The following is a 19,388-nucleotide window of genomic DNA, read 5'->3' on the forward strand; positions in this document are numbered from 1 at the left end:
ACATGTCAGGTCATTTTGTAATACCCCCTAAACAAAATATAGAATATGTGTATTAAAGTGACAAAAAAGAGATGTTCGTTAATGCCAACAACCTTTAAGGTTACAAATCTCCAAGTATCTATGAAAAAAATCACAGCTTTAACATTTGACTCATTAATAAATTTAGTGACTAATCACTAGGAATTCTAGGCAATTTTATCAGGAAATAAATGTGTCTAATATATACTATCCCTCTGTAAACAATTCTAGAAGTATATTTCAGTCCCTCAGGCTATAAAGCAATCATATTTTATAATCCAGTGCTAACACTTAAGACAATCATCCGATTCAATGATAAAACTGAAGTATGACTCACTGAAAAAAACTGAACAGAAGAATAAAGCTATTAGCATAATGAGAATGGAAAAAGTAAGATTCCTGATGGAACATATTTTATAAAAAACAACAATAAAGGCTTACTACTACCCATTAACTCCTGTCATGGAGTAAGTATTTGTTTTTACTATGGTTCTCATCATTATTCTCAATATTGTCATCTGTGTCACAGGAGCTTCTAGAAATGGAGTATAATACCAAGTAAGGGTTGACATTATATACACACAAAATAAAGGATACAAAGTTTCAAAACTTTTGAGTTTTTTCAACCGCAACAAATTCGTCCATAGTAAACACCTTACTGTGCACATGCAGTGTGTAACACACTGAGTTATATAAAGACATGAAATACGGTCCCTGTTTTCAAGGAGGGTCTAGTTCAGTCTTTCTCAACCTTGGCCCCACAAACGTTTTGGGTTGGACAATTCCTTACTGGGGGGAGGCTTCGCTGGGCACTGGAGTCTGTGGACCAGCACCCTTAGGCTCTACCCACTAATGTCCGGAGCTCTGACCACCCCTTCTCCCTCCAGTTGTGACTACCAAAGAATGTCTCCAGACACTGCCAAATGTTTCCTTTCGGGGCCAAACCACCTCCCTTTTAGAACCACTGTCTATTTGGAATAATCAAGCCTGGCAAAGTGCTGGATATGCCAGGTATTGGCAGGTTGACAGAGTGAGCAGAGGGAACCGCACACTTCAGCTGGGATCATCAGTAAGATTAAGACGGCTCTGCATTTACAAATCTAGGCCTCTAGGGGGTACTGTTGCTTCAGGGAATGCGTAATTTTGTTTGCGAACGCCAAAGGTTAGAATTTCAAAAAGCTAAATTACGTCTCAAAATTCAGCAGTAGGAAAACAAATCAAGCCCACGTGGGGTTGAGGTAGGGTTGATGGCGGGGAGGAAGAAGCCAAAGCTCACCGATGAGGGTGGTTGGTTTTATATCTCGAACAATGGCTTCCAGGTTCTTCATTTCTTCATGTTCATGGGCAAATTCCTCTTTCTCTTGTGTTAAGGCAGCGCGTCCCTAAGTACAGCAAATAAAAAGGAATGATAAATCTGCCAAACATGTGAGAGTCAAAGAAATTTCAGAATATTATGCATATTACCCATATTTATGCTTAACATTTTTATGTATTATGTCTTCCAGCTGTTCTTAAAGTCTCCTTTCCAATTACCAGAGTATTATTTCATTCACCCTTGCAACAAAGATTTGTCTCAGACAATGTTCTAGGCAATGGGGATATAACAGTGAACAAAATAAAGTCTTGCCCTTATTATTATTTAATATTTAAAATCCTAACTCTACAGACATTTATGAGAAACTGGCATTAACAAAGAGCAACGAAAAACATCATTTAAATAAAGATATTGTTTACTAGACACGATTTGTGTTGATAAAGCAGTGTCTTAGAGTGTGCAGAGTTGCCTTTAGCGGCTGAACTACTCACTAAGAATGGAACTTGATGCCATATTTATATCATACTTTGATGTTCTACATAATTATTAGTTTTATATGTTTTTATTTTGTAATGTTTTGATTATAATTGTACCATGTATTATTATCTAGGAAACATCTAATTTAATATCCTAGCTACAAAAAAGAACGTAGGATGGGGGAGAGGAGTGTTAGCTGAAAATCTGGTCCTTCCCTTTTTTTTTCTTCTGCTCTTTCAGTATTGTATCTTTCCACATAATTAGTAGATCTGAAGATGAAATTCTCATCCAAACTTCTACGACCAGGAATAAAAATCTGCTCAAATTAGAATTCTCCTCATTCATCTATTATTCAATCTCCTTACTTCACTGAAGCTTTCATCAAAGAATGAGTGATACAATAGCTTTTTGTTCCCAGGAAGCAATAGCTAAATTAAGTGCACTACGTATTAAGCTTGACTTTTAAATTATTAAAATAATAATAACAATAATAATATTCTACCTACAAATTTTTAAGATTTTGACTACATAATAAATCACTACCTAACTTTATATGGTACTTTATAGCTTAAAGGTTGTTTTCACATATTTCATTTGATCCCCTCACCAATTTGAAAAGTAGGGCAAATACAATTAGGTTTTTGCATGAGGAAACAGAGGCTCTGAGATATCAAGCAATTTGCCCAAGACAGGTGCTAGAAATCAGTCTTTCCAATAATACAGCACAGTACAGCCCTGGAAAAAACACTTTACAAATGGTATATGTCAACTTGTATGCAAATTGTTAATCCTGAAGATGGTACAATATTCTTGCTTTAAAAGGTTATTATCAGCCTAAATGGGAAAAGAATCTGAAAAAGTATAGGTATATGCATACGTATAACTGAATCACTCTGCTATATACCTGACACTAACACAACACTGTAAATCAACTATACTCTAATATAAAGCAAAAATTTTTATAAAAAAGTTATCGTTTTATTTTTGTTTTTAAAAGTAATACATGTGAATTATAGATAACTTGAAACATATGAACCTCTTTGCACTCGTTTCATCTATAAAATAAGAATAATTAGAATTTCTACCTCATCAGCTTTTTAGCAAATTAAATAATATATCTAAAGCACTTAGGACTGTGCCCAGTTTTTAACAACAACTCAAAGTTAGTTGTTATAATTAAAATTTTTGTGAAGAAGAAAAAACCATAGTTCTAGCACTTATAATTCTAGTACCCTTTTTTGTAGTGGAAAGTGCTGGAAAGTGCTATTTCTGTATCACTGTTTTCTGTCATGAGCATGACTTTAGAGCTAACAGCATCCTAATAACAGAATTCACCATTACTGACCCCTGGGCTCTAAAAAGTTTTATCTTACACCTTTTCTTCCCTGCACATCAAAATATACTACATCTGAGAAACTGAAAAATCATCTTATTTAACACTAACTGGAAAAGATATATGTGTCCTCATGGTCACTGCCTCATTATTTACAATAGCCAAGAAGTGGAAGCAACCTAAGTGTCCATCAATGGATGAATGGACAAAGAAAATACACATGCACACACACAGGAATATTATTCAGCCATAAAAAAGGAAATCTTGCCATTTGTGACAACATGGAGAGACCTTGAGGGTATTATGCCAAGTGAAGTAAATCAAAGACAGACAAATGCTATATGATCTCACTTATACGTGGAACCTGAAAAAACAAAAAGCAAGCAAACAAACAACAAACTCATAGATACAGAGAACAGACTGGTGGTTGCCAGAGGCTGGGGAGGCAAAAATGGGTGAAGGGGGTCAAAAGGTACAAACTTCCAGCTATAAGATAAATAGGTCCTGCGGGTGTAATGTACAGCATGGCAACTATAGTTAATCATACTGTATATTGAAAGTCACTAAGAGAGTAGATATTAGAAGTTCTCATCACAAGAAAAAACATTGGTAACTATGTGTGATGATGGATGTGAACTAGAGTTATTGTGGCAATCATTTCACAATATATACGAATGTTGAATAATTACGTTGTACACCTGAAACTAATATAACATTATATGTCAATTATATCTCAATTTTAAAACACCTTATTTAATTCACTCCAAATCAAATTTGGTTTCCTGTTTCATATTCACTTCAGGAGAGAACATTCTAGGCTCTAGCAACATTAGCTCAAATATCGTTAGTCTATATTCTTGTTCATCATGTTTATTAAAGAAAAACTCAGTCAAGAGAATCATATAAATTCAGTTGCTGTACTTTCATCAGGCAGCATCAAATCATTCCATAAAACCTAACTATCATCATAGCCTCTTTACGACTTGTCATAGGTCTATCACAAATAGTTGATGTGCACCTAGACTGATTTTGTGAGTAACCACTAAATATTCTCAAACCATTCTTTCGTATTTATAAGATTTTTAAATTGCCTTTTAATAATATAAAAAATTATTACAATACTGAAATCTTTACAATTTGCACTAAATGGGGGGTGAGGCTACCTGGTGCCCCGATCCTCTACTCTCTTAGCTTCACAGCTGGGAAATTTATTTCAGTTACATATCTCAATCACAGAGGTTAATTAAGCATCATCCTAGCATGTAAAAAGTAGCTAGGCTTAATGCTAATTAGTTACAAATAAGAAAACAGCGGTATCTGCATGCCACAAGAATCCTCCCCCAAAAGTTTTGATAGGGCTTCGCTGGTGGTGCAGTGGTTGAGAGTCCGCCTGCCGATGCAGGGGACGTGGGTTCGTTCCCCGGTCCGGGAAAATCCCACGTGCCGCGGAGCCGCTGGGACCGTGAGTCATGGCCGCTGAGCCTGCGCGTCCGGAGCCTGTGCTCCGTAATGGGAGAGGCCACAACAGTGAGAGGCCCGCGCACCGCAAAAAAAAAAAAAAAAAGATAATTCAGATTTTGATTTAGGCCCCAGTTCCTCATCATCTCTTTCCTGTGTCAGTGATTTTGCCATGATACTTTACAGTTCCTTTTACAAAAGGCAGAGTATACTTCCGACCCCTTGCCTTTGGATTTGAACATGAGGCTTGCTCTGGTCCATAAAATGTGGGCCGAAATGACAGTGTGCCAGTTCCAAGCTTAGGCCTTAAGAGTAATTCTCTTGTACCATCACCACTGCTTTGGAAGTACAAGCCAGCCTGCTGGTCCACAGACGACGAGCCTTGTGAAGCAGACCTGGACCCAACCTGTAGCCCAGAGCCACCCAGTAGCATCATCACAGCCACCCACTCTGACCCACAGGTGTGTGAGAAAATAAATAATTATTGTTCGTATGTCACTGAGATTTTGTGGCTTTCGATAACATAGGAATAGCTAACTGATACAGGGGATGATTTTAGTTTGTTTTTCTTTTTTTTATTATTTTCTTTTTTTATTGAAGTACAGTTGAATTACAATGTTGTGTTAGTTTCAGGTGTACAGCAAAGTGATTCAGTTATATACTCTTTTTCAGATTCTTTTCCCTTATAGGCTATTACAAAATATTGAGTATAGTTCCCTGTGCTATACAGTAGGTCCTTGTTGGTTATCTATTTCGGGATGATTTTAATTTTGATTACATATTCCACCGTTTCTTTTTACCCAATGTTATTCCTATCTGTTTCTTTGAAAATAAGAGGTTCCTCAGTGAAGTAAGTCAGACAGAGAAAGACAAATATCATATGATATTGCTCATATGCGGAATCTAAAAAAAAAAAAATGATACAAACGAACTTATTTACAAAGCAGAAACAGACTTAGAGAATGAACTTACGGTTACCGAGGGGTGAAGGGATAGATTGGGAGTTTGGGATGGACATGTACACACTGCTATATTTAAAATAGATTACCAACAAGGACCTACTGCACAGCACGGGAAACTCTGTTCAGTACTCTGTAGTAACCTAACTGGGAAAAGAATTTGAAAAAACAGAATGTGTATGTGTAACAATCACTTTGCTGCACACCTGAAACTAACACAACATTGTTAATCAACTATACTCCAATAAAAAATAAAAATTAAAAAAATAAAATAAAAAAGAGCTTCCTTTCCCCAAAATGATTTGATGAGAACACTTTTGCAATCCACCTGCTACCTCAATGCCCTTATTACTGCTTGGTTATTTGGCAAAAAATAATCCTGCGTTATTAGAAAAAAAGAGAAATTCTGGTCATGGATAGGAATAAGAGTCTGGAGCCATTTGACAGTTCCAGTATTTACCTAAATTGTTTCTGAACTCTCTCTGGAAGTAGTATAAACTAAAATTCATGACTATTTTCATTCTCACAACGAGGCAATTTCTAGGACACGTACTAAACAAAGGTGCAGCTTGGGGAGATATATTTCCTGGGAATAATAACCTTCAGCTTCCAGAATTCTAAGCTAACATAGTTTTGGCCTGTTACTCTTTCCCAGAAACACATATACTCAACTGCAGGTATAAAGGCAAGTAACTACACTAAAATCTCACTCAGGTCCTACATGGCAAATACTGCAGAAATGCAAATTGCTCCTAGCACTACTTCCAGTACAATGGAGCCTAAAGGGCTAAATTATAGGCCCCAGACTCCCTTGCAGCTAGGGTTTCTGCTTTACACAGAGCACTCACCAAGCTAATGTGCCTTCACAGGACCCTGAAGGAGAAATGCACATCATGAAGTGGTAGCCATACGGCTCTTCTGGAAGCTCGTGGTGGTGGTGTTTGTTTCCAGGCAGCTGTGTTTCCAGTCTCTAGTTTCTAGTCCACCACCAACAGGTGGGTGCTAAGGAACAGTGGGTGGCAGCCACCATATCTGGCAACTTTCTTGTTTGTGGCCGAGACCCTGATTCTCAAATGGGCAGGGACAGCAGCTCCCTTGTTAATGCAGATATGTGTTACAGGAACTATTCCTCAAACTTTGGCCTGGTGCTCACTTCTTCAAAGGTTTAGAGATTTGCTTTTCAGGGTATCTAATGCTAGAACCTCTGCTAGGTTCTCTAACAAAGAAAAACTATCTCAGGATCACTATTCACCTACTCCAAACCAACTGTAGTCATCTCGACGCAACGTAAGGTAATCTTGAGAGCTGCTGATAAAATGCGAATCTCTTAGAGAAGACTGAATGAATCACTGGGTTTTGCCTCTTGGTCTTTTGGTTTCCACCTGACAAAGTTTAAGTATTATGCAAATACATTCCATCAAAGGAATAACCAGTGCTGAATATGGTCAAGGAATTACCATATGTCCTGGAACTTTCTTTCAATGTTATATTAATGCATTCTAGTATCAAGTTTTCTTCTTTAATAACAGTAGAATATTATAATTAATCTTTATCTGTGGTTTACTTTGAAATAGGAAGCAGAAAGCCCACTGAAAGGGTTGTGAGCAAAAAGGACATTTATAAGATTTTCAGGGTTATTAACAAAATAAGAATAGGAAGTACTAAAAATAGTTTAAGAGGAAATGTACCACGGATTTGTTTATTTTAGAAAATGTTTGGGCTCACAAAACAATAGATTCCACACAATCCATGGTAAAGCACTGTGGCCCACAGTAAGAAACAGAAGAATTACTAGCTCACAGTGAAGGTGTTCCCAGTCTGAGGAAACAACCCATTCTTGACCATTTAGCTACTGACAAACAACACGCCAATGAAAATATATCTAAACTGCTTCTGCTATACAGTTTTAAATAAACTTGCATAGGCTCTCCATAAAAATGGAAATCTAGGGCTTCCCTGGTGGCGCAGTGGTTAAGAATCTGCCTGCCAATGCAGGGGACACGGGTTTGAGCCCTGGTCCGGGAAGATCCCACATGCCGCGGAGCAACTAAGCCCGTGCGCCACAACTACTGAGCCTGTGCTCTAGAGCCTGTGAACCACAACTACTGAGCCCATGTGCTACAACTACTGAAGCCCATGTGCCTAGAGCCCATGCTCCGCAACAAGAGAAGCCACCACAGTGAGAGGCCCACGCACCACAATGAAGAGTAGCCCCAACTGCCGCAATTAGAGAAAGCCCGTGCGCAGCAACAAAAACCCAACACAGCCAAAAATAAATAAATAAAAATAAATTTTTTAAAAGAAGAAGAAATCTATTCATTTTCATTATATTACCAAGCCAAGAAGTAGCCTCCCACATGAGAAAATAAAACTAGCATGAGGGCTTCCCTGGTGGCACAGTGGTTAAGAATCTGCCTGCCAAAGCAGGGGACACGGATTCGAGCCCTGGTTCAGGAAGATCCCACATGTGGCAGAGCAACTAAGCCCGTGCGCCACAACTACTGAGCCTGCGCTCTAGAGTCCGCGAGCCACAACTACTGAGCCCGTGTGCCACAACTACTGAAGCCCGTGCACCTAGAGCTCGTGCTCCACAATAAGAGAAGTCACCGCAGCAAGATGCCCGCGCACCGCAGCTAAGAGCAGCCCCCGCTCGCCGCAACTAGAGAAAGCCTGCACGCAGCAACGAAGACCCAACGCAGCCAAAAATAAATAAATAAATATATTAAATAAATGAAACTAGCATGAGAGTAAAAGTCTTAGAAAAGTTTTACTAGCAGCTGAAATAACCAAATTCAACCTTGCATAATATGAATTGAACAGCTGCTACAAGTAGCATGTAAATGAGAGAAGAGGGTCTAGTCTGTTCATATTGAATGTGGACCTACAAATCCATAATGTGAAATGAATTTAAAAGATGTTGAATAATCTGAAGGTGGGAGAGACATAATCGTCATTTTCTTAGTTCAATAATTCAAAATATTTTCCTGAGCTTACTGTTCCAGACTATCCCAAACAGGAAATTAAACATTTAAAAATGTATTTTACAATGTTGTCCTCACAACTGTCGATCATGGTCAAGATAAATTGATATAAATTGTGATAAATTTTGTTGGCTTAGGGACACGAATAAATGACTAGTAGCAGAATACATTCTAATAGCGAACAGCAAATACATTTATGTTACTTCTGAAAACCTTCAATGATATACAAAAAAATGAAAGAAAAGCTCCCCAATTAGCCACAATAAATGCCATCTACATGTGTTGGGGATTGAACGTGGGACTCAGGATCAGTGTGGAGAAGACCTTAGGCCCTTCCATTCACTCATAACCTTGGGCAAGTCCTTTGATACTTCTACAGATGTTGGCTTCTCCACCTAGAAAACGGTTTGGATTGGTGATGAAGACAGTGTAATAAAAATGAACCTGGGGCTTCCCTGGTGGCGCAGTGGCTGAGAGTGCGCCTGCCGATGCAGGGGACACGGGTTCGTGCCCCGGTCCGGGAAGATCCCACATGCCGCGGAGCGGCTGGGCCCGTGAGCCATGGCCGCTGAGCCTGCGTGTCCGGAGCCTGGGCTCCGCAGCGGGAGAGGCCACAACAGTTGAGAGGCCCGCGTACCGCAACAAAAAAAAAAACAAAAAAACCTGATTTGGACTTTCCAAAGCCAACTGAGTGCCAGACTCACCTGAGGAAAAATAGATTCCTGAGCGCTGCTGCCAGATATTTTCATTCAAATCCAGGACGAGGCCCTGGAATCTGTATTTTTAAAACGCTTCTCAGATGATTCAAGTGATTAGCCAGTTTTCAGAATCACTGCACTAAAGGATTTATCAGATCTCTACCAGAAGCATTTTTAAAAGGTATGTGATCTGTTTTCAAAAAAGTATGAAATGATGAGTTCTAAAGGAGGAAAGCTCCAGAATAATGCAAAAGCACAGATTTCTAGTCGTGCTCTTCTGGCTGGCAACCCGAGATATAATGAAAAGTATTTAACGTGTTTAAACCACCTAAGGTTCCTGGAACGAGCAGCAAATCATCAAGAAGGTAGATAAACGTTATATGAAAAGATGCATGCTTTTATCATGAACATCTTACTTTATTAATCATAGTAACAGCACTGGCAGCTCCTAGCCACTAAAGCCAGAACTTGGCCAGAGACATCCATCTAGCAAGAAACATAAATTACCTATAGCCTCAGCCCCAAAGGCTTAATTCTTGGTGGTGACTTAGGAACGAAGGGAGAATAAGTACTGAAAGAAGGCCAGAAATCATGCAAACCAGCATCGCTCAAGGGCTCTACTTGCCAAAAACAGAAGAATCAAAAGACAAAAATAAAGGTCTCCCAAGTATTTTCTATACCATTTTCAAAGTTGATGTGATGATCTGGTTTAGATTTAAAACTATTGCAATGTGACATTCTCTAGATCTGTAATACTCAGGCCAATGTCTTTTACCTTTGGACTTCTATTTTCTGTGCCAATGGCTCAATTTTCTCCTCCTTTCAAAATCCAATTTGGAATCTACCTTCTTTACGCCCATCACTTCAGCTGAATGTGGATATAGATTTCTTATCAGTTCAGTCTCCCTATTCAGGATCCCTTGCTGAAACTGTACCTTCATTTGGCAACGTGCATGTGGGCACTTTTTATCTCAGAAACCCCAAATTCTATGGTGTTTCTTTTTTTAAGAGTCTCTAATTACACCAAATGTACTACAAATAGCTGGGAGTTTCTTTTGAATATTATTATTTCTTTGGTTTCCCCCCCGCCACCCCTTGTTTTGTGCTGATTCTTAGTACAGGAGATACAACCATACTGAACTACTACCTTTCTCAAAAGCAACATTTGCTCTGCTGGGGGTAGGGAGGAAGGTGGCAAAGACTGTCAGGATTTTGAGGTAGCATTTCATGACCCAGGAGAGGTACAAAAAATTAATTGTGGGGGCTTCCCTGGTGGCACAGTGGTTGAGAGTCCGCCTGCCGATGCAGGGGACACGGTTCGTGCCCTGGTCCGGGAAGATCACACATGCCGCGGAGCGGCTGGGCCCGTGAGCCATGGCCACTGAGCCTGCGCGTCCGGAGCCTGGGCTCCGCAGCGGGAGAGGCCACAACAGTGAGAGGCCCACGTACCGCAAAAAAAATAAATAAATAAAAAATAACTGTGCACTGCCACTGATAACTATGCATTCCTCCCTACACACAGGTACCAGAAGAACTCTGGAATCCGTGCCTCCTTGGACAATCTGCCCCATTTTACTGGCCTGTTTTTGTTGTCATGTCGATAGGTTATCAGAGTTGAATCTGGCCCCTCTTTATCTGAAGACAGAACCTGTCAGTCAATAACGTTTCACTCGCAGCGCGAGTGTGTGTGCTTGCTGAAGAGCTCAGAGCTCAGTTTCGTCATCTCAAGGACAGACTAAAAGAAGATGAACGATGTGACAAAAGTGTTTTCCACGTTAGAGCATAACAAAGGGGTGCAGAGTGGTCATAACGGAAGATAACAGGTGGTTAACTCCATCAGTATTTAATTTTGTATTTGCTAAAAGTCCATGTCCATAATTTTCTGACTGTCTGAAAGACTCGTGTATATAACTTCCGCCTCTGCGCTTTTTAGTACCTACATATATAGTGATCATATGCTCAATAAGAAATGGAAAAGAGGGAGGAAAAAAAAGCAAGCCAGATACTTTTCACCAAGCTTCAAAGTTCCTTAGGAATCAGAATTTTTTTTTTTTAAACCACAGTGTATGCAATGTATTAACCATCATTCAAGGTGGTGACAGTATCACTGGCTAAAATTCTGATAACATCACAGGGGAAAGGAAAACTTTTTCCATACAGCATGGAGTTTCAAGCCCTAGACCTAAAGATTAAACTCTCAGGAAGGAAACAACTACCCTTGCAACATATAAAATACTTTTAGTTACTATCTCTTTCTTACAGGAACCACACATTTAACTATAACTGTAAAGCAAAAAACTTTTTTAAATAATTGAAAACAGAACTGTGCCAAACAGAACAAAATAAAATAAAAATAAAATAAAATACTATAGTCCTATTCTGTGTTAGATGAAGTCTATCCTTCATGATACCTATTAATACCCTACATTTTATTTTGGAGTTTCCTGCATTAACATTCACTTGGTTTATTAGTGGAAGCCAAGATATATTTATTTAAGAAAAAGATTAAGTCTGGATTGGTTTTTGTTTTGTGGCTTCTTGTCCTCCCTAAAAATGCTCCAAATTAACATTGTGAAATGCAAATACTAGTCACGCTGGGAGCGCTCCTTTTTATCCTTTCTTTACTGTATTTATTCTCCCTCTAATTTTTAGTTTGGAAGGATTTCTTTTAAACCAAGTATTAGTTTGTTTATATTAAAACGTACTAATCTTAGTGGGCTAAATAGTATGTCAACTGTTTCTTGCTGTAAGACACTAAACTAAGATATCTGAGTATTATCAGTGACCAAATAATCCATTTCAATCAACCTTACTGATACTGATGAATTATTTAAGATATTGATAATTATAGTACATATGGATATGAGGTAAGTGATAGAAAATACTATAGATGTGGAGTTGAAAACAAAAACTGAAAACAGACAACACATTAGAATACTAATTATCTAGCCTGATGATTACATAACTCCATAAATGCGCTAACCTCACAGTGTTACTTTATAGTTTGGGTTTTATGGGTTTAAAGACTGAAGGAGTTCGACTAATAAAAAATTTTATTTAGAACTTTAAGATATTTTTTACCTATTATAAACAACTGTATGTAAGTTAATGAAATTAATAAAATGATTATTATTGGTTTTCAAGAGAGGTTGTAAAAAATACTAAGAATAAAGGATAACAAGCACCAAAAAATCATGCAAAACTGAAAGCAAGATTATACCAGTTTAGTAGTTACTCTAAGATTTATTAGTTCTGCCACAAAAATCAACATTATAATTTTGACGGTTTAAAAACATGAAAGAAAAAGTGGTGAATTGAAGTTTCTCTTACATTAAATAGCACAAAAACTATTAAATATATAAGAATCTTTTAAAACATAACTTTATTTATCTTGGCAAGCAGAACATATGCAGCTCTTTATTTTGGCAAGTAAAAGACATGAAGTAAGAGTGACTGATTAGGTCTAGGCAACAATTTCACAGTTATTCCAAATACTAGTCATGCTGTAATACATGTCCTTCCAAGTATTGTAATCCATGGAATTTGGAGTCTCAGTTCAGTTAATCTAGTTAAAAGTACTTGAGATGCTAAAATCTATGTATTTTTTTGAAGATTTCCCATTGAAATGTCATGAGAAATCATGAAAGAAAACCACCGTCGTGGGCTTTCACCTTTTCTGATTCTCGCATGTATTGCATCCCTAAGTACAGCACAGTTTGTACAGCGTTTTCCATGGCTCCCACTATATACATATGATGATCCTCAAATCTCCACCTCTGGAGCTCAGGTCCTTTTCCCGAGCGTCAGTCTTGTCTCTCCAACTGCCAAAGGGACACCTCTATCTGAGGTCTCCACGGGCACCTTAAACTTGCTATGTCCGAAACTGATCTCATTACCTTTCCCTTAAACTGGCCTATTCTTTATTCCTTTTTTTTTTTGTAACATTAATGGCCACATCACTTACCTATACACCCAAGGAGTCCTGCTAGATTCCTTCCTCTGCTCTACTTCTCCTTCCGTATTTAATCGGTTACTAAGTACGCCAATCCTGTATCCTAAACATCTACTGAATCAAACATCTTTCACCGACCCTCTTAGTCACTGCTTTATTTCAGGCCTTAATTAACTTTGATCTGTATTACTGCGACAGCTTTGTAACTAGTTTCTTAGCTGCACCTCATTTCAGTCCATCCTCCACAAGGCCATCAGAGTGACAAGAGGCTGAAAACTGCTCACGTTCAGGATTTAGAAGAGCCTTCATCACCTGTCATCACTTGAGTCCTTTCAAACCTAATCCCTAAATGTCTCTTCTCGCAAAACATTTTCTTTTGCAAATGCTGTTCTTCTGCCCGGAAGGCACTCATTCATTAACTCATTTATTAACAACATATTTATTGTCAATTACTAGACACCGGTAGGGCTTTGAAGATAGAGAGGTAGAAGACATGATCCGTAGCTTCAATCAAGATCTCAGAGTGAACTTGCCATTCAACTTCCCTTATCTCAGTTTTGCATATAAGAAGTTTAAGATGTCTATGGAGACTCGAGATCAGCTCCCAACTCTTCCTTTCAAACTCAGCTGGAAAGACACCTTGTCTTGGAACCGTCCTCAGCCTCCCTGTTCTTCCCTTTAGTGTGGTGGAAGCACCATGTCCTGTGCACCCCTGGCACCAAGGACATATTTCTGTAACATTGTCACGTGGAGTTGTAACTCTTGGCTTGTTTGAGTTTTTCCCACTAGGCTGGGAGCCTCCTGAGATCAAGGGCCTTACTGTGTCCCCACAAGTATAATGCCTGAGCCACAGATGATTTCACTCAGTAAATGTTCTTATTTCATGACAGTATACGTCATGAGGCCACAGTGTACAATTTTTTATAGTTATGCTGATTCTTTAAAGCAATAGGAATTTTTAAGCCAACAAACTTTATTTCTTATATACTATAAACAATTACACTGTTATTATTTATTGTTAATGAAATTAATAAAATTATTATTATTTGGTCCCAGGAGATGTTATAAAGGTACTTTCTGTTTTGTTTCACAGCTTTATAGATACTCATGTTCTACAAACAGTTATGCATATACTTTTTCTTCATTTAAAGCAAAATTTCTTGATCTATATCTTTTTAAAAATGAACATTCTTCTAGCTTTAAAGAAACACAATGATTAAGGAGAACCTGGAATATGGAGAAAGGCACTAAAAGTAAGTTTTAAAGTAATATGTATTTGATGCATTTCTTTCTCTTTCATATACAACTCAATTTTTAAAGCAAAATAGTTACATATAATATAGTGTTTTCCTATTTTCACCTAACATTATATTAGGAATCCTTTAAGGTTATTTATAGTTCTTTGAAAATAACTTTAAGTCTGTATATTACAGGGGCTATTCCCCAATTCATGTCACAATTATCCTTTATTTAGGTAAGTATAACATATCACTATTATAATTACTGTATGATGAAACATTTCACTAATGTAAATAGTGCTGTGATAACACCCTCACACATAAAACACTGTACACGTCTCTATCGCTATGGTGAAGATCCTTAGAATGGAAACTGTTGGATCAGAAGCATGAACTTTCAAAGACTCTTGGATACACATAAAATAGCTTTCCAGAAAGTCAGCGCACATTCACATTTGTTTCTCTATTAAATTCCTGGATACATTGCTTACCACTGATTTTTTAAAAAATTCACCTTAGGGCTTCCCCGGTGGCGCAGTGGTTGAGAGTCCGCCTGCCGATGCAGGGGACACGGGTTCGTGCCCCGGTCCGGGAAGATCCCACATGCCGCGGAGCGGCTGGGCCCGTGAGCCATGGCCGCTGAGCCTGCGCGTCCGGAGCCTGTGCTCCGCAACGGGAGACGCCGCAGCAGTGAGAGGCCCGCGTACCGCAAAAAAAAAAAAAAAAAAAAAAAAAAAATTCTCCTTCATGTGGAAGGGGGATTTACAAGTATATTTTCTCTGGCAGCTTAAGGAAGGGTGAGTGATGTGCACATCTGGCAGCAGTAATAATAACGCCTTATAACTGGGTCATGGTCACCTTCCTACTCTTATTTAGCTTCTCACAATAACCCTATAACGTGGATACTATTGTCTCTATTAAAGCTGGGAGACAACCTCAAGGAAGTTAACACTGAAACAGCCCATTTATTAAAGTTCTTCTCAGGAATTACCATGAAAACTCTCAAGACTCTGGTTAAGAGAAAGTAGCTGGTAAAAGAGCTGTTTCATTTTTTTCCTTCTTTCTTTCCAGCCAGTGTGCAATTTGACAGGCAGCCCTTAGTGAAAGGAGCTGGACTGAAGTGTTTCACCCGTATCAGTCTCAAACCACCTCACTTGGAAACTAAACAAATTCACGCGGGCAGACAACCGATGGAGCTGTAAAAAGCCTACTCACATCACAGACGGATACGATAGCCGAGCCATAGTTTTCTTCTTTATTCAGAAGAGTACCCGCATTATTGTATGACATGGTCATTCGTGTGCAATGGCCACTCTTTTAACACAGTGTTGGAGGTGAGGTAGGTGGAAACAGTAGTTGTCTTTGAGATGGGCGTCCAGAATGGGGTACTGATTAAAATACTGTATCTGGTTAAAAATGACAAATTCTTACCTTAACTATTAATCCTTTCGAGTCCACCAACCATATCTTCTTCATGGCTTTCTCCTTTGGTAAACCTTCTTTCTCCATGGCCATAACAATCAAGTGTGCAATCCCTAAGGCAGCCTTAAAAACAAAAATGTTTCATGTTGTTCCACATAACCCCTTATCAAGACTTACATTTTACCTCATTTCGTCACTGTGAACAAGGAAGTACAAAATGGCTCTGTTGACCGAAAGAGCTATATTCTTCACTTGTACTGGGAGTGAAGTATTTTTGTCACATTTGGGTTCTGCTAAATGACAATTATTTACTCTTTTTATTACAACACAATCACTATTATGCTGCTTTATACTGAGCCACAGATAAACCAGTGATATCCTTGGTTGTCAGCATCTTTAACCCTGTTCATACAATTAAGATTTCCTCTAATAAGAAAATATTGAATTTAAAATAATGAACTGCTCAACCTTGCTTATGAGACTGTATTGCTTATTGTTCAGTTCAAGCTCTGCTAACTGAATTGGAAGAATGAAGCCTGGTCATTTGGATGAGAACTTGACCAATTAGGCAATAAAATGGAACACTTAAAATATGTGTTCCCGAGCATTTATTTACTCTCTTAATTTGGACAAAGAAAGTACTGTGAGATTTCTTGCAAGATTAAAGGAAACAACTCCTTTGGTATATGATAAATTTGGAGATGATCTGTGAAATTTCCAAAACCTTTTCAGGGACAAACAAGGGCCAGTTTTGAATCATCCAACCATGAATACCTCTCTCCTGCTGAGTACCAAGAACTGGCCTGTGGCATTCAACAAAACCCTTTGGAAATTTAAAGAAGTTTACTAAAATTAAGTACAGCATGTAACAATTCACAGAAATTTAAAAAAATCAAATTTTAATGAGCTGTAATTTAACCTTGATTTTTATTCTGATATGAAAATAAATTTGTGACTTACACCCTGAATTCTTTCACATGTTTGTATCTTGTAAGTTTTAGCTTCATGTATTTTGCTTTAAGAACAAGTAAAATCAAACCCAAGACAGTATACACAGTTTCTTCCAGTGTAATACATTTATTCATAATCATATTAAATTTGAAAATTTAAGGCTTCTTAAAATATGTATAGCCACGAAGCATTTCCCCATTTATTACATTCTATAATTCTAAAAAGATTTTGGCAGTTTTCTCACAAGAAGCTCAAACTAAATTGACATTTTAATTTCTATTTTGGGGGTGAATTATTATAACGAGTCTAATTTTCTTCTTTCAAATGATTAACCCATAGAAAAAGAGAACAGGAAACAGCATTATTTTGTATTCCTGCCAACTCTTTCCAACAATTTTAAATGTTTTAGTTCTTTTTCGTGTGAATGGTTATACTGCATGATGAATCTTCAATTCAAAATATTTTTTCTAAGAAACTTCTATATAGTTATGAATGTGCACACTGAATTGTGAGTCAAGTTAAGAAAATTTTGGTATGTGACACTGGAGGATACTAAAAGTTAGCATCGGCTATAATAGCTTAAATACTTAAAGGTTTCTATATATAATTAGTCATACATTGGAAACTTTTTTGGTTCCTGCATGGCACCTTAAATATGCCTAACAAAAACCCACGGCAACATCTGATAATCTTACAAATTGAAAACTGTGAAAATATCTCTATGCCTCTAAAGTCTCCTGTGAAAAATTAATATGCCTCAATACTTAATTTGAAGAATCTTTCAGTAAAACCTATAGTTTCAATAAACTAAAAATTTGAAAGACTACCTCAAACTTCAAATTTATGAGTAATTAGAATGAATGTTATGTTCACTAGTGTAGGAGAACGTAAGCCCTACATAAGGCAGGTACCTCTCCAGCTCCTTGGAATAGTACTGTTTGATCAGACAGCTTATTCTTGGTTATTCGAAGGGCTGCAAGGATGCCAGCAACTGCGACAGATGCCGTTCCTGCAACAAGAAACACCCTGAGCAATCCTCACATGGGCGCTGCTGTATCCCGAATCCCAAGCCTCAAACTGATACTCATGTCTTGAAATCATCACACAACAGGGTAACTGGTGCAGAAAAGGAACCTGCGGTTGTCTGACCCCACGCTTGCATTTGACGTGAAATTCTCAGGCTACTGACATCTGTCTTTTAAGACAGCAACTTACGACTGTTGAAAACTTTCCAAAAAAGAAGGTTCTGTGGCTGAATTTGGTGATGCAGTGACTAAGAACCTGCTGGAGAGGATGTGGAGAAGAGGGAACCCTCCTACACTGTTGGTGGGAATGTAAGTTGGTGCAGCCACTGTGGAAAACAGTATGGAGGTTCCTCAGAAAACTAAAAATAGAGCTACCATAGGATCCAGCAATCCCACTCCTGGGCATATATCCAGAAAAAACTATAATTCAAAAAGATTCATGCACCCCTATGTTCCTAGCAGCACTATTCACAATAGCCAAGATATAAAAACAATCTAAATGTCCACTGACAGAAGAATGGATAAAGAAGGTGTGGTATATATGTATATACAATGGAATATTACTCGGCCACAAAAAGAATGAAATAATGCCATTTGCAGCAACATGGATGCAACCAGAGATTATCATACTAAGTGAAGTAAGTCAGAAAGAGAAAGACAAATATCATATGACATCACTTATATACGGAATCTAAAAAAATGATACAAATGAAGTTATTTACAAAACAGAAATAGAGTCACAGATGTAGAAAACAAAGTTATGGTTCCCAGGGGGGAAAGGTGGAGGGGGAGGGATAAATTAGGAGTGGGAGGTTGGGTTTAGCAGAGGTAAGCTTTTATATATAGGATGGATAAACAACAAGGTCCTTCTGTATAGCACAGAGAACTGTATTCAATATCCTATGATAAACCATAATGGAAAAGAATATTTTTAAAAAAGAATGTATATATATTCAAACTGAATCACTTTTCTGCACAGCAGTAGTTAACACAACATTGTAAATCAACTATACTTCAATTTTAAAATAAATAAATAGATAGATAGATAAATAGGTCAATAAATAAAAAAGAACATGGGGTTTGGATTCTTAGGTGGATTTCCAGCTCAACCTGTTTACTAGCTGAATGAATTTAGAGAAATCATTGTGTTTATCAGTTTGCTCAGCTGTAAAATCACTGTATTATATGAGATCAAAAAATACTAAGTGCTATTAGAAAATTTAAATGTTTTAATTTTCAACTGGAAAAATTAACAGTTAATAGCAACGAAAAACTGATGTTGATGCAGTCTTTAATCAGCTTCCTACCTATGATAAATCACTGGTGAATCCCAAAGACACTGGACAAAATTAATGTAAAAATCATTTAGGATAAAAACTGAGCTTTCCTCATCATGCCTCATGGTAGTAGAAACTTCACCAGTTCTAATTTTATTGCTTTGCCATATAAGCTTTCACAGATCACAGAGCAGTTCTTTTGCTTTGAACATAATTACATGGCTCAATTCCTTCATGGTTCACGTCTGAAATGTAACTCTGAAGCTTCCTGCAGTACCTCCCTG

The 19,388-nt window shown here is 37.8% G+C and overlaps 1 protein-coding gene across 2 annotated transcripts in view; it reads right to left on the reverse strand.

Annotated features, from left to right (window-relative positions):
* ME1 (malic enzyme 1) overlaps positions 1-19,388 on the reverse strand; it is a 192,792-nt gene that overhangs the window by 15,645 nt on the left and 157,759 nt on the right. For both annotated transcript variants that reach the window (XM_030859406.3, XM_060283299.2), the window contains exons 8-10: positions 17,714-17,811; positions 15,861-15,974; positions 1,295-1,400 (exon numbers count right to left, since the gene is read on the reverse strand). In XM_030859406.3, the coding sequence (XP_030715266.1) occupies positions 1,295-1,400; positions 15,861-15,974; positions 17,714-17,811 (318 nt within the window). The remainder of the gene's footprint in view (positions 1-1,294; positions 1,401-15,860; positions 15,975-17,713; positions 17,812-19,388) is intronic.

This window comes from Globicephala melas, chromosome 14, assembly GCF_963455315.2.
Source record: "Globicephala melas chromosome 14, mGloMel1.2, whole genome shotgun sequence".
NCBI lineage: Eukaryota > Metazoa > Chordata > Mammalia > Artiodactyla > Delphinidae > Globicephala > Globicephala melas.